The sequence below is a fragment of the Ctenocephalides felis genome, unplaced genomic scaffold (genome assembly GCF_003426905.1).
Source record: "Ctenocephalides felis isolate EL2017-DRISC unplaced genomic scaffold, ASM342690v1 CF-g0.4_SCAFFOLD_01492, whole genome shotgun sequence".
Classification (NCBI taxonomy): domain Eukaryota; kingdom Metazoa; phylum Arthropoda; class Insecta; order Siphonaptera; family Pulicidae; genus Ctenocephalides; species Ctenocephalides felis.
In genome coordinates, this window is record NW_020537646.1 from 52,530,436 (window position 1) to 52,554,749 (window position 24,314).

General features: G+C 31.2%; 1 protein-coding gene across 1 annotated transcript in view; it reads right to left on the reverse strand.

The window, feature by feature from the left end:
* LOC113371384 (pikachurin-like) overlaps positions 1-24,314 on the reverse strand; it is a 315,983-nt gene that overhangs the window by 52,657 nt on the left and 239,012 nt on the right. Inside the window, exons 8-10 of the mRNA XM_026612012.1 lie at positions 13,213-13,355; positions 9,071-9,199; positions 8,827-8,930 (exon numbers count right to left, since the gene is read on the reverse strand). Coding sequence (XP_026467797.1) covers positions 8,827-8,930; positions 9,071-9,199; positions 13,213-13,355 — 376 coding nt within the window. The remainder of the gene's footprint in view (positions 1-8,826; positions 8,931-9,070; positions 9,200-13,212; positions 13,356-24,314) is intronic.

The window sequence follows — 24,314 nt, forward strand, 5'->3', positions numbered from 1 at the left end:
GATGATCGGATCAGTATTATTTTTTTTATTACACTCATATTGAAGTGAACCTTGTAATGATTAAAAAATTTTTTTATTTTTGCAATTTTCTTAACAATAACAACCCTTAAATATTTACAAAGGTTTTACTCAGCCTTACCCCAACATGAATCGATCCAAAAAAAAAACATATTTTTTCTTTTTTTCTCTGCAACAAAATTCTTTTTACAATTTGTTGGAGACTTTGTTACGTCGAAAAATATTAAATATTTTCAAGCGCGAGCCGCACTTTTCTCGGCGGGGACCTGAAAGACTTGTACTCATTTGTCACCTTCGAATGACAATCTTATTGTTTTTCGGTTGAAAAATATTTTATAATTTCGCTTCTGGCGAAAAATGAATATATAGTCGAAAAAAAACATTAGGCGAGAACGGAGCTTAAAAGTTCGTGGGTAAAAAGATCCACTGCCAATATCTCAAAAACAAGTAAAGTTAGAAATTTTTTAAAATCAGATCAAATTATCAGAAAATATCAGAGTTTTTAAAAGGGAGTACTAATTTAGTTACAATTTTGTTGGGTTTAGTACCAAGATTTTAAATTTTCAAAGTTGAATTATAGGGTTCAAACAAATTTCAAAATCTTCAGATTTTTTTTCTAAATTTTCAAAAGTATACAAAGTTTTATAATGTCAAATATAAACTTTAAATTTACAATTTTGTTTAATAATGTATTTATTTCAAATGAATTATTCTAATCGTAAGAAATATTTTCTCACTCAGATGAATTCATTCAGCATCTTCTAGCGAGCTCTTATCGCTCGCTGTAATATTTTACGAATGTTAAAATATATAGTCATTATAATTATCTATTTGAAAATATTTAAAACAATTGTTATTAATCATTGATAAATATTTAATAACTATCAATTTTTTCCTTCGAATATTAAATTCTGGTACGGAAAGTACCAGCAATTTGCCCTGAAGCACAATGCCATATACTACTAGTATTAACTTTTGTTATAGAGTGTCGATAACGGCTGGACTTGCCTTTCCAAAAAGTTGAATAGTTCTTTCTTTAGTCAACACAAATATTTTTTTTTGAATTATTCAAATCGGACGCTCCATTCTCCCAAAAACTGAATTACAATTTTTGTTTCTTTTTACCCGGTATTTTCGAAACAACTAGTGTATGCGTGTGTGCGGATACAAATTTTTGTCGACTATTTTGAGAACACTGATCAACCGATTTGAATATTTCAGAAAATATTCTGATCGTATTGATAAGGAAACGTGCTGAATCGTGTTTGGCTAAGTCAGCAATTTTGAAGATACGGGGTGAAATGGCCAATAGTGGCAATTCAGTTTTTGAGATAATGTAAAGTCCGATTTGAATGATTCAAAAAACATTTTATTTATATTGACACATAAACAACTGGTTAAATTTTTGGAAAGACGGATTTAGCGGTTTTGGAGATCCAATAAAAAAAGTAAAAAAAAATGCCATTTGGAGGTCAAAAATGATTATTACACATCAGATTGTCAGATATTTTATAGAGATTATAATAATAAGTAGGGTGCGGTGGACAGACGTGGGCCACAGGTTGGAGAGAACCACCCGAATAACTAGAAGACTACTGACATGTATGTCGAACCGCGCACATATTTATCATATTTTGATACTTGCTCAATTTTAAGAAGCATTTGGAGGTTATATACCTACTCAAGCACTGTATGAGAAACACCCTAAGAATTTCGCCGAGAAAGTTTTTACCGACTACACTCTTACGTGATTTGTCATCGAATTTTCACGAGAAAAATTCAAGTAAATATGCAATATATTATATAGACATATAATCTTTAAAATACAAAGTGATTTTTGTCGATTGTTTACATTGTGTTTTTGTGGAATGCATTTGCAAAAAAGGCGTTTGTAGATAGAAGTGGGCCACTATTTGTGGACAGATATGGGCCACTTGAGTAACGCCGTTTTTTGCACAGTAGTGAAAAATGTTTTTACCAATTGTTATTCAAATGTCTTATTTATTTATTTTTATCACTTATTCATCATGACTCCTAAAAAAATAGGGAACTCCCTAAAAAGTGGTGAATTATGTAAAATAGATTATTGCTTTAAAGAAAGTGAGAATAAATAAAATATCAGAGCGTGTTGCTTCTGCTGTTACCAACGTTAGCAGATCGCCTTTTCAACGCATCATTACATCTCCTAAAAACAGAGCGTCAAATCGCAAATACCAGCAAAAGTTTCCAAAAGAGCAATACTTTACGATCAGCTGTGAAAAAAGGCAGACAAAGAAATTTCGGTTTCTTCAAATGAGACATCAATTTTTGCATGATTTGCAATATATTGATGCCGGCAAAGCTGACAAGATAAAACTCCATCGAAACGAAAGACCATTCTATTTGAAGTTCGTCAATATGACCAACTGCACTGACTTGACACCAATTGCGCCTAAAATCTTTGCTCGAGTGTTGCAAAATGTTTTTTTCATCGATTTGATCACTCCAACTTTATTACTCCTTCTTTTTAGATATTAAAATAACACTATTAGTGAAGTTACTGTTTTTTTTATTTTCTACCCTTTATTTCGTGTCGACCATTATGAAGTTTGTAAATTTGACAACGGATTTGTAAACAGCGCATTTGAAAACTCTCAATGTAAGAATTTGTACTATATAGCAGCATTTTTCAGATAAAAATATGGGTGGCTCACTTCTCCTTCACTTACATTTTCGGAAAACACGGTAAATACAGTTTTTTGCCATTCAAAAAGAGAAATACTTCTAAACGTAATAGCGAGCATCTGCTATGATAAAAAGTTGCATTTTGGAATACCCTTGCAACTAAAAAAAATTAAGAAAATATTTTCATTCTTAAAATAAAAACATGGCCCATCGCACCCCTCTGTCCACCGCACTCAACAATTTCTGTTGACATTTTTATGGTTCTGTATTAATTTTTACTCATTAGACTACAAGGCGGCGCTCACGCGCTTTAATTTTTTGTCTCTACGCGGCTTAAGCAGCGCGATTGCTTTCAAACAAGTTCAAAAATTTCAAACGTTTTCAAAATATAACAAATAAATTAATTTTTTGCAAACAAGTCAAAAACGCACAAAGCCAAATTCTATTTGACATACAAAATGACAAAAGAATTATTTTCAATATTAAATGAGAAAATTTTCTTTGGAATTTTTTTTCTTTTCCCAAAATAATCGTTTCGTTAACACAAGCAGAAAGGTTTTTGAATCAATCAAATCGGATTTTTAGTTCTATCACAAATTGCCATTTTTTTGCATATTTTGCTGCGAATCTCCAAAACGGCTGGATCGGCCTTTACCAAAAACTAATCACCCCTTGTCTCCATAATCAAAAATTAAATGATTTTTGGATCTTCCTATCGGATACTCCGTTTTGCACTCTTTGCTTTACTCCAAAACAGCTGGACCGACTTTTGTCAAAAACTAATCAGCGCATATCTCTATATTTTTTTTACCATTCAAATCGGTTGATCCGTGCACCCGAAAACGTGGACGATGAATTGCATTCATACATACATACACATACACATCCATTTTTTCTAAGGTATGCCAAAATGTTCAGAAACCTTCAATACGTGAAGATATGCAAACATTATCAATTTCATTATCATTATCATATCAATTTGGACGATTACAATAACTTACCCTGTGGGAAATTAAAAATCTTTCGATGCATTTCGATGAGAACTAGCACTTATCAGTTTTGCGCGACAATCGGCCGAGCCGTTTCATTGTATTTGGCAAAAAACGTCAATTTTTTTGTCTACGTTTTAGCCAACAATTCTAAATACATTTTAAAAATTCAAAAAGCGTACAAAAGGTGTTGGTTGGGAATCGTGCTGATTAGTTCTTGGTAAAGTACGGCCCACCCGTGTTCTTGTAATTAACTGTTGAAATTTTTTTGACGATTTTTATGATTTTTTTTTGACTCTAGATATCATAGTCTTATAAAATATACTAAAATATTACGACTCTACGACAAGTTGTTTAGATTTAAAAAATCGTCAAAGTTTGATAAAATTAGTAGCTTTTTTGGTGTTTGGCCAAATTAGACGTCTCATCGCGGTTTTCTAAAAAACGCCTGACCGATTTCAAAATTATTGGAAGTATCTCGATGAGGACTAGCGGTTATATATTTTGACCCACGATAGACCGAGTCGTTTCCATGTAATTAGCAACTAGTGGTGTATGGCGACGTGTCTTAAGGCAAACGTATCTTAATGAAATATTCGAGGAATATTAAATTTTTTCAAGTAAATTATTATAAATAACATTACGTTAACGTTCTTATTATTTATTTTAAGTAGATAAGTGGTGTTTAGAACCTTAGCTGGAATTAAAATTAAAATGCTAAATATTTTTTGATTAAAAAAATTAAATAAAAATAATATTTTTCAGATCATTCAAATCGGATGCTTAGTTCTCCTAAAACTGCAATTTTTTACACATTTAGCTCTATAGCTCCGAAACGGAACTTGCTTGTAATTAATGGATAAAAAATATTTGTTTTTTTGGCGACAGATATCATTGTCTTAGAAACCATAATAATATATTACGGCCCTACGGCAAATCATTCAATTTAAATTCATCAAAATTTGAAAAAAATAGCATCGTTCTTTAAACGTTTGTTAAAATTAGACATTTTAATTGGTTTGGCGATGTAGTACCTGGTCTTAATAAACTTGAAGGGAAGGGAAAAGGAAAGTTCGAGCAATTTGCCATTTCACCACTAGTTAACTTCCCGTAGGGTAAGTTATTGTAATGGGCCAAAAATCGAAATTGAAAATTTTTACATTTCTCGACGTTTTGAAGGTTTCTGAACATTTTGGCATACCTCAGAAAAAATGGATGTGTGTGTGTGTATGTATGGATACAAATTTGCAGTCACGTTTTCGGGCGCACGGATCAACCGATTTGAATGGTTCAAAAAACATTCGATTCCTATTGATAGGGAGAAGAGCTGATTAGTCTTTGGCAAATGCAGGTCTGGCCGTTTCGGAGATACGGAGCAAAGAGTGCAGAAAATAGAAATCGACTTTTTGAGAGAACGGAGTATCCGATTTGAATGATCTAAAGAACATTTAATTAGTAATGATTGGGAGAAGTGTTTATTAGTTTTTGGCAAAGATAGGCCCAGCCATTTCGAAGATACGGAGCTGAATATGTAAAAAATGGTAGTTTTTGAGAGAACTAAGCGTCCGATTTAAATGATTCAAAGAACTTTCTGCTTGTCTTAACAAAATAATTGATTTTGGAAAAAAAAAATTGTTTTAACCTTTTTTTTCAAAAAAAAGATTTTTTTTTTACCGAAAAAAATACAGATTTCATTTTTAATTCTGACAATAGTTCTAATATACTTTAAACAAATAATTTCAACTTTGCAATTCAGTTCTTATAAATATTAGACAATGTTACAATATTAATAATAATCTATTTGAAAACATTCAGTATTCGTCGAACATTTCGTTACGGTACGAGAAGTTCCAGCAATTTGCCTTGACGCACGATGCCATACACCCCACTAGTTTAATTTATAAATTAATATAATAATGATAATTGTTCATTTTAGTATATAGATCGTATTCAATGCAAAATCTATTAATGTATTGTGATTATTGATTTATTACATAATTATTGAAATTTCTAACACACCTGTCAAAAATCACATAACCTCAATTCAGTGATATATGAATATTATACAAAGATAAGAAAAGTAAGATATATGGTATTGTACATATTGGAAAATAGATTTAGAACTAGGGAAATTTGCTTCAATGAAGAAGATATATACAAAGTTAAATAAAATTTTAGAAAATATTAATTTTTTGTCACCAACAAAACAAGCAAGACTTAAAATCATTCAAGAAAAATACAACTTTCACACATTATATCGATTAAGTTTTTTTTTTTTTTTATTTATTCAACAATATATTTACAACTGTCCTACATAGACATTAAGTAAATCTTTTGGCAATTATATGTAAAAATGACATCGATATATAAATAGTGAAAAATACACAGTTGCATTTTTCCTTTATAATAAGTAATATAATGTGACACGAGTAATTACAATCTAATTAAATCACTAAATATTTTTCTTTTAAGTCTTCGTGTTGTGTTTGTGGATAGCAGTGCGTTGGCCAACTCATTTGGGTGTTCTTCCAGTCTGTCTTTGTGGTTAACAGCGAATCTTTTAACTTCCTCGGCTACAGTGCGCATATGTTTGTCATCATGGATCAGCCAGGTGGGAGTATATTTTGGGGCGCCTAAAGCGATCCTGAGAACTTTGTTCTGAAACCTTTGAATGATGTTAGCATTACTTTTAGATGTGGTGCCCCAAAGTGCTATGCCATATGTCTAAATCGGCTTAAGTACAACTTTGTATACCAGTATTTTGTTGTGTACAGAAAGATGGGATCTCCTACCCATTAACCAATATAGTTCTCGTAACTTTTCCTCAAGCTGTTGTCTTTTTTTTTCATGTGATTTTTTCAATTCCAATATCTTTCCAATATCGATTAAGTGTTGAAGAGAAAACGAATTGTTGAGTATTCTTAAATGATGATCTTGCGCCACAGAATTGGTATATCGATGTTCTACATAATAAGAATTTTAACTAATATGATTAAGTACTAATTTGTTATGTTTTACTTTTATGGAATTTACATCTTGAAAATTATGAGGATGAAATCAGTGCAAGAAAATTATCGAGTGTGTGTTTATCGAATAATTGGCTCTCATATGTCCCTGATATGATCGCAAGCACTACAAAGTCATTAACTTCAAAATAATGAGTATGTTTAAAGGTAATGTTCACAAATGACTATTTTTTTCTTTATGTTCACAATTATTTTTATTTAATATTTATTATTTATTATTTTCAATTCAAAATTTGTTTACAATGTTTTTAATATGTTTGGTTCTATTTTAGATACATTAACAGATGCAAGTAGTGGCATGGTTTTAGATTGGCAAAAAATATTGAGTTAAACAAAATACATATTATGAATAAATAAATAATTTTTTTCATAGGTTAAAATTTTATGGTTTATTAAGTTTTATTTTTCTAATGTTGTAACTATATGATTTGCAATCTTTGTACAATGTTAATGAAATTATTTAATAAAATTACTAAATATTCGAAATAGATTCTATACTTGCAAGTAATTTAATTAAATTATCATGTACCATAAAAGACACCTACTCGCTTTTTTTATTCAAATTAGATACGTAGAAAAAATGCAACCACGTCGTGTTAGTGTGCAAGGTAACAGCCGTTTCGTTGTTGCCCGCGAAATAGATACTTCTGCGTGCCTCCCAGGTTACGTACTTGTTACGTGCGGACGTGGCGACACTACGTAACATTCATGGCTTCATTGTGTTTTGTGGTTTACTGGGTTGAAATACAAATAATCATTTTATATTTTCGACACCGCCGCTTATCAATGCTGTCATACTCAGCATGTGTAAAACATATTGTGTAAGTTCAATTTTTAACAAAATACCAGTAACACCGAAATACCGGTATTTTTATATCAATACCAATATGGAATGCCAGACAAAAATCGTCTGGAATCCCGGTATTCGGAATGACGTTATTTTGGTGTTATAAGCCTATATGAAAAATGTCGATAAGAATTCGCATTTAGCAGTTTTTAGCGAATACTTTTTTTCTGTTTTGTTTTAAAACTTGCTAAACCCCAACTGTTATTGAATAAATCGATTATTTATTTTAGAAGTTTCATTCAACTTACATTAAGACAAAGTGCAACTTACACGCAGATAGTTCTATAGGGGAAAGTCTCGTAACGCCGGACAGCACCAAGCACCGGACACACTATTTAACACGTATTATTTAAGCGAGTATAAATCTTTTCATTTCAAATACAAGTGTAAGGGGCAAGGGGGGCACACAGGTACAGGATCACGCGCCAAACCTCGCCTGTGACGCACATGGCCACGGCGAGAGCAACCCTTTCCCGTTTTAGGCGCAAAATCACGGCGTCACCTAAATATCAATGAAAGTACTTCTAGCATATTTATGCATTTACATTTGAGTGGTATACAAACATAAAAGTTGTGCTTGATTGTTATCAATAAAATGATAGAATATTATTAGATCTTTTAACCAATTTTAGTAGGTGCCACCAAATGAACGAAAATGTCTGTCCCTTAGCACCGGACACTAAGTCGACCCTTAGTCCCGGACAGAAAACATATTGATATTTCTTGTGATAATTTACCTAATTTATTCCAATTATTTAATTTTGTTCTGTATGAGTGCTAACGGTTACTACATAACTCCATTCTTCGTATTTCCTAGTCAAAGAATGAAAATCTCATGATGAATGCTCCAGCTTAGAGCATCGGTATGGCCCAGCCAAAAAGGTGTATAAATAGTGATTTTTTTGCAATATATAAGAATATTCGTCAAAGACACATGTGCAATCATTCCAAAGTGTGGAGATGGCTCCATATGTGATCAATGCAGGTTATTTTGAAATGTCCGGTACTAGGTGCCACTGTTCAAATCATAATTTTTTATACCAAAGTTTGATTGATAGTATTAATTATGTTTTAGCAAAGATTGCGGTTTTGTTAATTTTGTTTGATTTCTAACTTTGTTATCTAACATGAATCATAATTTAATGAATATTTCGTGATTTATTTTTTGATTTATTTATAAATAACCTTAGGTGTCCGCCACTAGGTGACTTGCCCCTACACCTATATGAATGGAAAAACTATACATTTCATTTATATTGAAATATAAAAATTTATCACTCACCTCACAACAGCAGTACCGGTACCAAGATCAAATGCAAATCCAACGTAGCCGCTACTTAGATATAAAGCTATGAAGTCACCAAGTCCGTCATTGCCTTTGGATGGCTCGAGTCTCTGTTAAAAAACTTAATGCAATATAAAATGCCACTGCTAATTTGTAATATTATTATCAATTTAGAAGCATCATTATATAAAATTTACCATTTTACTAAAGCTAATTCTATTGAATATATAAGGTATTTTACTTGCGAATTGTAAAGTAATATTCCATCTCCTGTGTGAGGCTTTATTGTAAGTTGCAATTCGAGCCATGAAGAGCAAGCATCCTCTAGACCGGGAAAAATTAAATGAGAAGATCCATTGAATGCTGGTACCTAAAATGATATGAAAAAACATTTTTTTCTAGAAAAGTTCAATGTTATCTATAAATACTGACATGATATTTGATATTTAAAAATAAATGCAATTCTGCAAGTTGGAACTCATACACCACACACATGCCTTAAACTGTTATGAATAGTGTAATAAATAATGATATTAATGATAAATAAATCTGAATTATTTGTCTACATTTTATATTATTTAAAATTACATATGCTTAATTACTGCTCATATTACTAATGCCGAGTTTCATTTTATTTTATTTATAAGTAATTATAATTGAACTATTTTATATCATTTAAGACTTATGATGTTTTATTATTAAGCATTTTTAATATTATTTAATTTACCAATATCCATTTACCAATACTCGACTCGACATTTCACTTTTGTAACATGGAACATTCAAAGCCAACTAAATACAGATTCGATAAACGTAAAAATTTTTCTTAAAATTTGAATATACATTATTAAATAATTCCTGGAAAAAAAGTTTGTTTTATTGAAAAACTCTGATCTGCTATAATTTTATGTTTTCTCGGCCTTTCAAATCTTTTTCAATCAAAGAAGCTCATATTTGGAAAAAGCCGATTTTTCATCATTCGAAACTGGTTGAAATTTCTCATAAAAGGATTAGACCAATTTCAATAATTTAAAATCCATTTTATGTGGCTCGTAAGGAGCGCTTGTTAGTTTTGCTCGACAATTGGTTAAGCTGTTTCCTCACTATCTTGAATTAATTTTAAAAATTCAAATACTAATCGAAACATATTGGCCAGACCAGACCGTTTCTTTGTAATTAAATGTAGATTTTTTTAAATTTATGAAACCTTGTATAACAACAAATTTCGTAGTTTGAAATAACAATCGAAGTTGAGAACTTCATCGATTGAGCGATTCTAATCAGAATCTATGCCGAAAGTTTGTTGAACAAATTAATTTAACTTATATTGTAATTACGATATTATAAGTATGTTTAAAAACAATCAATTGAAATTCGCATGGCTTATTTTTTGGTGAAAGCAACAATTTTATTAACTTTTGTAGGGTATAGTAACGGGCCAAAAATTGAAAATGATTTTTTTTGCATATTTTCATGTTTAAGAAGTTTCTGAACGTGTTTTTGTGTTTTGTGAGTCCGCAATTTTTCGTACACGTTTTCGAGGGTACGGATCGGTTCCGATTTGAAGGTTCAAAAAACATTCGATTCCTATTAATAGGGAGATGTGGTGATTCGTTTTTGACAGGTGCAGCCGTTACGGAGATACGGAGCACTGAATGTAGAGAATAGAAATAAGTTTTTTATTTCTAGGAGCACAGCCAATAATAATAACACAATTGTTTCCAGTTGTTAAGAATTCTTTTGAATTATATTTATTATTAATAGTATTAAGAATTCATTTTTAAATATTTTTTTTATCTTTGAATTATTTACTTTGAGTGAGCACAGGATGCACATTCAGATTAGATAATTTTTCCATGGCTTAAGTAAATACGTATCCCTTTCTTATATTGTTATATTATTAATTTAATTTCTATGGTACAGGAAAACTGATTATGGTAAATGTTTATTATACATATTTATTCTTGTAATAAACTCATGCTCCCTTCCAAGATAATGCGGGTACATTAATTCAAATACGGATTATAGAAAAATTCCAATTTTGTAATAGTAATGGTATATATTTGTGAACTGCTTCTTCTACGCAGAAATTTCATTATATTTCAATTTTAATGTTACAATTTAAAATATATAAGTTAGTATTCAGTTAGTCGCGATACTAGGCAGATGTTAAGCCTAGCGCGTATTAGTTACTCAAGCATTTTAATAAACTTTTTATATTTTTATGTCTATTGCCCTCTATTCATCTTCTAATAATTACAGTGCACACCAGTTTTTAAAAGTGTAGTAATTAATTTTGTTTAAAGTGAAAATGGCAAAGGCAACAGTTAGGTGTATCACGCCTTAACACCAGTTTTTAATAATAAAGACGTTTTGTTTACTAAGAATTTAAAACTGTTGCGTTAACTTTCCGATACATGAACATAACACTCTTATTCAATATGAATTGAAATACATCTACTTATTTGAATAACTTTAATCTAAAGTAACTTTTTATTTCAAAAACTTCATCGAACAAGCGAATAGTGCACATTTTGCTTGGTTTGGACAGCTAGCGATTTTGTGCCCTTCTTGTCCGCATCTAATGCAAAAGCACTGAATTGGCTTATTAGATGTTCTTATACGGCAGTTTACCCAGCCAATCCGCATTTTGCCGACTATATCAAACAATTTCTGCGCCATAGCCACTGGTAACGTAGCTATAAGCTTAAAGGCTATAGAAGCTCACAGGCTTCTCCAGCAGCTTTTTTCAGAGCAGTCTGAATGTCGGTCGTAGTTGTTCCGTCTTTACTTTCGATTTAAAATCTTTGTTGTTCCATCAATGTCTTTACTTTCGATTGTCACCTGTGTCTCCCAGCAAATCTTCCAGGTTAACCCGGTTTGAATAAAATTCGCGTTTTCTTCCTCTTGGGCTCCAGCCGGCGCTCCTTCGGTTCAGCTTGGAATTCTTCTCTGCCACAATCTTTGGGAGACTTGGTTTTAAGTCATTTTTTTCATTACCTGACTGTATGTCGGTTCTGGAGAATCCCGGTCTATCCTTTTGCCAGTGCCCAAGTTTTTTCTTACCTCTTCAGCTACAGATTCAACGTCGGCTTCGGTTCCGGTGTCCCTTTGACGTCGGACGCCGTAGGCTCTCTAATGACTGCAATACTACTCGTCTTCGTCTTTATCACCTTGTGAATATTTGATTTTGAATTAATCATCTTGTAAAGGTCGTTGAGGAGTGTTTCGAAACGTTTGAAAGCCTCCATCATCTGATTCTTTATGCTCTTCTTTATACTCTCAGTAGCATTTCTTGACATACAAACCATCCACTTCGCTGTCCAAACGGTCGCATGATGACGACAACTTCGGGCCCGTTTCCAAACCCTCGGCCGCCAGTACTAAAGTATCCCTCCTCTGTACTGTAAACGTTTCTGGTATACGGGAGCTATTTTATTTCACTCTCACCCTATGTTTCTAATCGCTAAACAAGCTTCGCAAATTAGAAACAGGAAGGAGACCAATCCACAGCCGGAGACGCGCCCGGTAGCAGTTTATCTTCAACTCCGAGCGTGTGTGCATATATGTGTACGTATGTGTACGATTTAGAAAAAACGAACCAGCCGATTTGAATGATTTAAATAACATTCAATTTCTATGATAAGGAGACGTGCCAAAAATGATAATTCAATTTTTGAGATTTGGAGCGTCCGATTTGAATGATTCAAAAACATTTCATTTGTATTGACGAAGTGAAGAACTGATGAAGGGCTAGTCTAGCGGTTTCAGAGATCCAATAAAAAAAGTAAATAAAAATGCCATTTGGCGGACAAAAAGATCATTAGACATATTCGCATCAAATTATCAAATATTTTATAGTTATTTTAATAATGGAAATAAATTTAGTTTACATTTCTATGGTTTCCGTACTAATGTTTATCCGTTAGACTGCGACGCGGCGCTCACGCGCTTCCATTTTTTTTTTTTTGCAACTATGGTATCGCGATTACTTCAAAAAGATTCAAAATTTCTTAAATATTTCATAGTATAAAAAAATATCAAAAATATATTTTTTTCAAAAATTTTAAAATTCTGAAAAAACAATTTTTCTCAAAGTTCTTTTTTAAAAAAATTAATTTTGTACGCGATTTTTCGGCAATTTCATATGAGGCATGATGCCATATACCACTAGTCTTAGATTACTTTTAATCAATGTTTGTTTGCCAACATCTTTCGAAGATTTAAGGATAATCAATAGCCATGTATCTGTTTCATGTCATGTTGTATGTCAGAAATGGAAAATCTTAAAAAATTATGCTCATTTGGACATTTCACTTGCTGACGCTTCTAATACATACTGCATCGGGTACATCGGCTAGTGTATGAATGAAACTAACAAACCTGCAAATCAAGTCTGGTCTCACATAGATCACCACTGAAACCGAGAGGGCAAAGACACTGCGCATCTCCTACGCTTTCGGTTCTTAAGCATTTGCCACCATGCTGACAGGGGGCCCAGAGGCAACGGTCAGCAGTACATTCCTCTGAAATTGTTAATTATTTAGGTGAGTAAAAATATTTTTTTCACTTTCATAAATATTAAATTGTATTTCGCATATTTGTGAGTTCAATTCTACATTCCACATTCAAATTGTTATGTTTTTAAATGCTCCATGATTTCAAAAAATAATAAACTTATTTTTGAGATAATTTATAAATAAAAGTCTAATTATACATTAAATATTTTATTGTTTCATTCATTAGCTTAATATTTACGCTTTATTACCTTTCCGTAGCATGTAGTGTTAGAAGTATCGAGGTAAAGTATCGATACCGAGTACTGAAAAAAGAATCGAGGCAAAGTATCGATTCCAAAAAAGTATCGTGGAAAAAGTATCGATACTACTCAGTACCGAATATTGAGTACTTTTCACCAAAATCAAACATAAGTGCAAGAGAGATCTAAAACTCTCTACATATCGAATTACAATATTATGATAAATTCTATTGCCTGTATTTGATGCTGTTAAATTAGCATCATTTTCAATATTTCGAAATGTTTAAAACAATAATTTTTCGATACTAATTTCAAATTTATTTATTTATTAATTTCACAAGCCGTCGGTATAATAATATTATAATAAGGCTTAAGTCAATATTTTATAGGTTTAATATAATATAATTAATTATTAGCTATTTTATTACTTATTTATTTATTATTTAATTTATTTACTATAAACTTAATTATATTTAGTTAATTATAATTAGTTTTAAATATAACTCGTTTGTTTGTTGCAAGTATTTTTAAAAATTTAATAAGTATTTTAATAAGCTTTACAATACTTTTACAATATGATTATTTTATTTATCAAATTTTAGGTTATTTTATGATATTTTAACAAATTTAAGTGTCTTATATTATTGTAATTATTATTATTATTAATAATAAAAATATTATCATCATTTTTATTATTATTGTTAAATATTTTAACAAAATAATGTTTTTCTTTTACAAATTTTAAGGTATTTTGATGAAGGAAATATTTTGTTTCACAATTTAAGTGTTTTTAAAATATAAGTTTTTGGTTAACTAATTATTAAGTATTTTAACAATAAGAGTCATATGAAAATAATAATCAGAAAAAAAGATCAATATTTTGTTTCTCAATTTTTTTAGTGTTTTTTAAATTATAAGTGTTTAATTAACTAATTATTAAGTATTTTAACAATATAACAATAACAGTCATATCAAAAAAAAGAAAAGAAAAGAAAAAAAAACAAAGAAAGAAATAATAATAATAATAATAGAAATTTAGAAGTATTTAGTTTAACGAACGAATTATGTTGTGACGAGCATAGTAGGCATAGACATGGCTGGTAGGTGACATCAGTTAGTTTGGGCCCGTAGATTCGTAGGGATTTTTGCCATCGTCGATCCATCGATCTTGCTGCTGCCTGTAATAGAGAAATTTCTTCGAGGGGGAAAAGTCGCGTTAATGATTAGTTGAGATTTTCGGGAAAGTAATTTGAAAAATCTAAATTTAGAAATTCCAGAGGGCTATAAAAAGTTAAATCCTTTTGATGCATTACTTACTACTTTATGAAATTTCGTATTATCAAGGGTACGAACACGTAACGGCAGTTTATTCATAAATTGTATACCCATACCGCAAATAGTATTAAAGGAACTGTCTTTTATCGATTATGTCTCGTATCGTGCTTGGTATTTTACATAGAAGACAAATTAAAAGAGTCTGGATTATTTTTTATGAAATTAAGTGTGACTAGAACAAAAATACTCGGTACTGTTAAAATTTTTTGTTCCGTGAAGATATTACGGCATGATGTCATGGAGGATAGTGAAAAAATTATTCGAATTGCTCTCTTTTCAAGTTTAAAAACTTTAATTAGTTCATTAGAGAAACCCCAAAATTGGATACCGTAAGCAATGTGTAAATAGAATTTTGCGTAATAAATAGAAAGTAAACTGGATATTCCAATTTTTGATTTAAGGGTTTGCAGGATAAAGCATGTACGCGTTAATTTGAAGCATAAATGGTTGGAAACGTGTTCAGACCATTGATATAAACTCCGAAAAAATTTAGATACTGAAGAGGAGTCAAATAAATGCTTATTAATCGTAAATGAAAAAATATCATTCACTGCGCGCGTTGCTGTACAGAAAGAGATAATTTGGGTTTTGTCATTGTTTAAGAGAAGATTATTTATATTGAACCATTTCGAAACGGAATCCATGACACTGTTCAATTTCGTTACGAGGTCATCGTATGTTCTAGCTTTGATGGTAAGACAAGTGTCATCAGCGAACAAAATAAAGTCACAAAGATTTGAGCAATTAGGTAGGTCGTTAATGTAAAGAAGAAATAGGACCGGTCCAAGAATTGATCCTTGTGGGACACCCATTTTCACATTTAATTTCCTGGATATAATTTTTCCATCGGTGCTATTGTCCAAATATACGCTTTGAGTTCTGTTTGTTAAATAAGATGTTAGTAATTTAAGCGAGCTAGAACGAAAACCATACATTTCTAACTTATCAATGAGAATATTGTGAGATATACTGTCGAACGCTTCGGAGAGATCGCAGAAGACGGCTACAAAATAACTTCCATCTTCAAATGAGTTAATAACATCTTGGATGAGTGCGATGTAGAGTGTTTTTTCCGAAAACCATGTTGGTTGTGAAACAAAATATTGTATTTATTCAAGAAGCCAGAGATTCTAACGTGCAAAATTTTTTCAAACACCTTATCAAAAGAATTAAAAAGTGAAATAGATCTGTAATTCGATCGATATCAAAAAGAAAACTACTCATTAATTAAAAAATAGTATCGTTTTGTGACGAAAGTATTCATTTATGAATTTAGTATCGGCTAATTTATATCAAAAAGAAAAATACTCAACAATTATAAAATAGTATCGTTTTGTGACGAAAGTATTCATTTATAATAATAGTGTGGCTAATTTATTTCGAAAAGAAAAATACTAAAAAAAAATAGTATCGTTTTGTGACAAAAGTATTCATTTATAATAATAGTGTCAGCTAATTTATATCAAAAAGAAAAATACTCATTAATTAAAAAATAGTATTGTTTTGTGACAAAAGTATTCATTTATGGATTTAGTATTGGCTAATTTATTTCAAAAGAAAAAATACTCATTAATTTAAAAATAGTATCGTTTTGTGACGAAAGTATTCATTTATAATAATAGTGGCCACTAATTTATATCAAAAAGAAAAATACTCAATAATTATATAATAGTATCGTTTTGTGATGAAAGTATTCATTTATAACATTACTATCGGCTAATTTATATCAAAAAGAAAAATACTCATTAATTAAAAAATAGTATTATTTGTGACAAAAGTATTTATTTATGGATTTAATATGGGCTAATTTATTTTAAAAAGAAAAATACTCATTAATTAAAAAATAGTATCGTTTTGTGACGAAAGTATTCATTTTAGAAAGTATTCAATTAGATAGATTTTTATTTTGCAAACTAAGGTGTTAACGGTTAATTTAAGGAATTTCGGGCTTTGGAAAAACCAGATTAAATTCATTTGCGAACTTTTGATATGCATATTCCTGCTTGTTGTCATTCATGACAATAGTTATCATAACAAAAAAAGGATTAATGCATTAAACGCAACGTTATGCCTTTCCAAAAGAAATATATCTAGACACTATTGACGGACATTTAAGAATATAATTTAAAAAATATTAATAATAAATGATATACCTATTTCATTTAGAGAATAATAATGTTCACCCATGAAAATGAGCGTATTATTTGATAATGTGAACAATAATGAACGTGAAAGAAATATTTTAATTAAAATATGCATTTATTATGCACAAAATGTATTGTTAATTTATATTTTGCATTTGAGTTGTTCTCATTTCGAATACCTTACTCTATATTTATAGTTCAAGTTTTAAATATAAATAAATTTTATATATTATGTGCAAAAAGGGTATAGTTTTGTATCATTTCATAACTATGGTCTCATAAAATTTCCAATATATCTAGGTAAAATCTGGTTGCTCCGATCTCCGCCAAAGCTGCGGATTTGCTTTTGGTTGCGAGAAGTATAAATTTTTATCATTTTACTACGGATACGCATAACAATCTTCAACTCGGGTGCTAACGATTCTTTTGCACTGTTAATTTTTTTATAATACTTCTTGAATCATATAATAGGCGATGTCTTGCGATATCGAAAATATTGCTTATATTAAATAATATTAATATAATATATTACATCCCTATTTTGTATCTGCCTAAGAGTCTGTGTTTCAGGCTAATAATCTGATGTCATTTTACAATATGACTGTTTTTGGTGGAGTTTTTCGCGGAACTGTCATGACGTTGATGTACAACAGTTGTTTGAAAGTATTTCTGCTATTCTGTAATAGGCGGCAAGGGGCCGCACGAGAACCTCCCGAAGGCCGCATGCGGCCTCGAGGCCGCAGGTTCCCCACCTATGGATTATACTATGTTTTCTATAGAAAGTGTATAAATCTTCCAATTTGATTGTATTGACAAAATATAGACAAACTAATGGGATTTATTGTTTTTATAATACCTTATTGTATATAGCATTGCATTCAAACAACACATCCTTATACACTTAAGGTAATAATATTTTTGATTCTCTAGAAATTGTTTAGAATATATTTTACTTAGCAAAACAGCGTTTGTCGGGTCAGCTAGTCTTAAATATAAATATGTTGCTTTCGATAAAATGATCCGCCACCTGACCGTTCCAAGTTACCCCGTCTTTACATCAAAAAAGCACATTTCTACAATGATGAAGTAGCTGGTAGTTTTACTGAACGTAGTCAGATAATTGTTCGTTTGAAATATGTTATTTGTTGTGATATAATTGGTTTGGTTTTCATAATATAGTTTATATTTGTTCAAAGTCAAATTGACCCTTGTGTCTCGCCCTGCTCTACATATATACTTTGTATTAAATTTACTTTAATTCATCGAATGTTAGTTGAAACTTGTCAAAAAGCAGGTCATAGAAGAAATACCTAATTCATTTTCTATCTGTCCTCGCAGAAATTTGAAAATCTTGTATAAACTCAGTAACAGTAGTATTATTTACAATTATACATAAAATACAGAATCCAAAAAGAATCTGAAAAACTTGAAACGTAATCAATAAGTCGAAAGAACAAAAAAGACTTGGATTGGAGTATACAATGTTTTCTATAGAAAGTGAATAAAATTTCCATTGACAAAATATAGACAAACTAATGGGGTTTATAATACCTCATACCACCCAAGCATTCAAATGAATGAATTGCGCTCTATCTAAAAGACAATATGAGGAGCCAAAATTTTCAGAGATTTGTTTTTTATCAATTTGGAACCATTTGAGCCCTTGGGAGCAAAGAAATTCGAAAATGTCCATATTAAGGACCACCCTAATATATATATATATCTTCTTATATATAAAAATGGAGCTCTCTTTGAAATGTCCGAATATAACTCGAAAACGGCTGAATCTATTTGGCCAGTCTTAGTCTTGAAAAACTCGTGCCAATCCAGAGAAAGTCCAAAAGGTGAGAAATTATTTCAAATCGGCGTAGAAACTTTACATTTTTAATTTGAAAATTTTTGTTGAAGCGTAATTTAAATAAAACAATAGACGGTGGCAATTACGTGAAATGTCAAACGCTTTTGACAGATTATGTTTAATTACTTTTAATAAGATGTTCTGCGTAAACATTATTTAATTATAATTGAATTGTAGTAAGTAGATTTGTTCGTAGTTTTATTTATATACAAAAACGTTAGTAAACGGGCCGCAAGTAATACTAAAAAACTCAAAATATCAATCTTTTTGAAATGTTAATATGAAAATGCACTTTTCGGCATATTTTTCTCAAACACGGTGCTCTGAAAGATCTCATTTGTATAATTATATACTCATTGGCATTTATAAATCATTTTATAGGTTATATTATTTTTTATTAATGTTATTTCAATTCAGAACCTAAATTTGGTATCAATCAAAGGGACATTTTGTCGAATAACATTTTCCCAGTCATAATTTCCCAGAAATTATCGAAAAATAGACAGTAAAATATGAAGGTCCGGGGTTAAAAACGTACACCACCAATGTGTCAAAAACCAGTAAAGTTAAACATTGTTTAGCTCAATATTTGAATCTAGAGGGAAAAAGATGTATAACCAGCTATAACCTTGATTCTCATGACCATGCTCTCGGGAGATAAACGTTAATCCTTGAAAATCCATAATAAAAGTATGTTCTTCCGTTGGTAGTTTTTTTAGCATTAGTTAAAAGTGTAATTATTTTGTAAAATACCTTTAAAAATAAAATAAGACATTAAACCTGTTTGCCATCTGGCCATTTCAAGTTACTCCGCCTATAGGGTAAAAAGTTCTAGATAACAAATTTTTGAAAGACAGCAAGAAAGCACATTTTTTCAATGATGAAGTAGCTGATTGTTTTACTAAACGTAGTAGATAATTACTCGTTTGAAATGTGTTATTTGTTGTGATATAATTAGCTTAGTTTTCGTGATATAGTTGATATTTGCTCAAAGTCAAATTGGATCATTGCGCTTCGCCCTGCTCTACATATATACTTTTTATTAAATTTATTTACTTTTTTATTAAATTTATTTACTTTTATTTTATTATAGAATGTTACTTGAAACTTTTCAAAAAGCGGGTCAAAGAAGAAATACTTGATTCATTTTCTATCTTTCCTCGCAGAAATTTTAAAATTTTGTATAAGCTCAGTTGTATTATTTACAATTATACACAAAATGCAGAATCCAAAAAGAATCTGAAAATCTTGAAATGTAATCAATAAGTCGACAGACCAAAAAAGACTTGGATTGGATTATGCCATGATTTCTATAGAAAGTGTATAAAACTTCCAGTTTGATTGTATTAACAAACTATAGACAAACTAATGGGGTTTATTGTTTTTATAATACCTCATTGTATATAGCATTCAAACAACACATCCTTTGTTACGGATGGGGGCTAGTTAGACCCCTTCGGAATAGCTAATTGGATTTTACTTAATAACTATTCCGAGGATTTGATATAATTGAATATATTAAGTAAAATATTTGACGTTCTCTACGTGCTCGGTGGTCCAGTCGTATGGCGGCTTTGAGTTCGGATATCTCAGTTCGCTTTAAATTCGGATGCTGAGGAAGAAATGAACTCCAAACACAAATAAGTAACACCTGCACTGATTAAAAAAGTATTTATTTCATAAAGTAATAACTAATGATCGAAATATATCACAAAAAACTCATATGGAAAGTACAAGCAAAACGGTGTACGTGACCAGCCCACGCGAGAGATTGTTCCCCGTCAGATCATCTATTACATCCAAATCTTTGAGAATTGCCAGAGAAAAAGTGTTGTCTGAATATTAAAAATATTCTCTGGCGACATCTAACAGATTCTGGCGCAAACATATTCCCCAGTCTAAAAGGGCTACCTTTTATAACCCATGTATTTCTTGATATCGGTTGATAGTAAAATGATTCACTATTTTGGAAATTGGAATGCCTTCTCACAGTATAGTTATTGAAAAGGTAAATGACAAAGTTTGACCACCGGTCGCTTAACTAGGGTGTCTCCAATTCAGACTGATGCCACTCTTACTGTCCCATCGTCGCCTGGAAAAACTTCTTCGATCCTTCCTAATCCTCAATGTGATGGTCGTGTATTTTCTTGTTTAACAATTACCAGATCATTCTTTTTCATAAGATTGGTTATAGTGTTCCATTTTTGACGAACCTGTAACTTAGTAGGATATTCTCTGCTCCATCGCTTTCAGTATGAGGCGACTATTTTGTCTAATAATTGCTTTCTTTTCGACAAATTTAAGTTTTCAAAATCAACCGGCATATCCGACAGTGGTTCTTGCATCAAAAATGCGCCGGTGTAAGGGGCTGTGGATCCGATGGATTGCTACTCTGCCAACATAACGATCGTGAGTTTAGTAAAGCCTCGATTTGATTGAGAACGGCAATAAACTCTTCGTAACATAATATTTGTGTTCCCATAACCTTTAACAATGGTTTTTTACTCATTTAATATTTGCTTGCCAAATGTCCCCCAAAATGTGGAGCATGCGGTGAATTAAATTTTCATTCAAAGATATGTGAAATTAGGACTTTGTTGAAATTCGTTTTATACTCATCGGAATTTAACAAAATATATAAGGAATCAAGAGTATTTTTTGCACCTATAAAATTTGTTCCACAATCAGAATAGATGCATTCAATAGGACCACGCCGAGCTAGAAATAGTTTTAAGCAATCTAGAAACGTATCACTTGTCAAATCTGAAGCTAGCTCGAGGTGTATGGCTTTGGTAGCTAAACAAATAAAAGGGCATATATAAGTCTTGTATGTTCGAAAGTGAAGCGTTATATGGAGACAGAGTATCAATTCAATCAAAATTTCGTGAGAAAGGACCTCAAGCATTTTTAATAATATTGCGTAAAAGTACTTGAAGGTTGAAGTAAATATGATATCGAACCCATTATTATATAACCCAATCGGGTTTCTAGTGCTATAGGTAATCCTTGACCATTTTTCACCTTATTAGTACCCATGACTTCGCTGAAAACATCACATCTTAATATGCCGTCAACCTTTTGAGTCAAATAAAACTTCGGATCTGCTAAGGGGAACTTCAAGAATGATTGAATTGATGAAGCTGGAATCGTGGTTTGTGGTTGTTTTCTCACAATTTCGTGCACAACATATGCACATACTGGCAATTGATATGGATTGATTGAGGATTTTAAAGTGAAGTTAACCAATCCTATCACGTTTTGCGACGAATTACCTAATCCGATTACTTTGGTTGATACTGGTTGAACTTTCAAATGGGCCTTTCTACACCATGCTAATGTAACGAAATTTTTATCACTTGCTGAATCAATAATAGTACGTAATGAAGTATTTTTCTTTTTTGTAGAAACCTGTGTTACCGCTGTCGGCAATATAGTTGTATTAGGTGCGAGTTTGTTGTTATTGAAACTGCATAAAACTGTATTATTGGATTTCAAATTAGACGGATTACCTTGATTCGTATTCGCAAGATTCTTATCAATATGCAGTAATGTATGATGCGGTTCCTCACATATAAGACAAGTTCTATTCGATCGACACGCAACTGTCGTCTTATGGCTTAAACAATTTACACATAGATGTAATTTCTGAATAATTGCTCGCCGATCAGGAATATTCATTTCAAGAAATTTTGAACATGTAAATGTTCTATGTTTTTTCCGGCAAACAAGACATTTATAATCATATTTCATGAATGATGACAGTCTAGATGTTGTATTTTTATCATTAGGTTTATCATATGCGTTATTGTTAGTCATACTCGTCATACAATATACTTGATTTTTCGCTTGTTGCGACTTATGGAGAAATTTCAGGAGATCTTGGTATTTAGAAAATTCTCCTTGATAAGAATGTTCAAATTTCTCTTGCAAAACGGGATCGAGTTTTGAGAATGCGATAGATGTTATCATAAAGTCAAATGCATCTTGAAGGTTTAATTGTGAAAGGGCTTGTATAGCTGTATCGAATTGTTCCAGAAATTAATCTATTTGTGACGATGTAATAGTTTTAAACGATAAGAGCTGTTTAAAGTAAGTGGTGGCTAAATATCGTTTATTCTGGTATTTTTTTAATAGTGCTTCCCATAAAATCGGATAATTATTTGCAGTTGGTAGTATAGAATTAAAAAATTTTAATACCGAACCTTCTAACGCACTTTTTAAAAAATGAAATTTGGATACGTTATCTAATCTTGTATTTTCATGAATTAATGCTTTAAAGGTTTCATAAAATAAAAGCCATTGTTGCATATCGCCGGAAAATTTTGGAACTTCTATGGATGGTAAATGATGATTTGGAACACTGTCCGGTATTGACGAATTACTTATATTTTGATTATCCAACATTTTTTCTATATGTTTGATTTTTGCGTACAAAATTTCCAAGGCCCTTATGTCGGCATACTCAGGTACAAAACTCGGATCCTCTAAATGTCTTAATCTGTTTATTTCGGCGCTTAATTTTATGCATTGTTCTCGTGCATTTTCAATAAGGTGTAATTTTTCAAGAAATTTTAACTTACTTGCCGTATTGGTGGTAATTTGATGAGAAATGTCATACGTTTCTTGCATTATTGAAAAATACATTTCGCTCTTCGCTGTCAGTCGGTTAATTTCTGCACCCACGTCAAATTTAGGTGCCATCTTGGATTTTATTTTATTAATATATTCAATAAATCCTAATCAAAATTAGGATCCCGGCGTTGAAGGACCAATGTTACGGATGGGGGTTAGTTAGACCCCTTCGGAATAGCTAATTCGATTTTACTCAATAACTATTCCGAGGATTTGATATAATTGAATATATTAAGTAAAATATTTGACGTTCTCTACGTGCTCGGTGGTCCAGTCGTATGGCGGCTTCGAGTTCGGATATCTCAGTTCGCTTTAAATTCGGATGCTGAGGAAGAAATGAACTCCAAACACAAATAAGTAACACTTGCACTGATTAAAAAAGTATTTATTTCATAAAGTAATAACTAATGATCGAAATATATCACAAAAAACTCATATGGAAAGTACAAGCAAAACGGTGTACGTGACCAGCCCACGCGAGAGATTGTTCCCCGTCAGATCAGCTATTACATCCAAATCTTTGAGAATTGCCAGAGAAAAAGTGTTGTCTGAATATTTAAAATATTTTCTGGCGACATCTAACAGATTCTGGCGCAAACATCCTTATACACTGAAAGTATTAATATATTTGATTCTCTAGAAATTGTTTAGAATATACCTTACTTAGCAAAACAACGTTTGCCGGGTCAGCTAGTATATATATATATATATATATATATATATATATATATGGGAGTAGTAATGATTATGACAATAT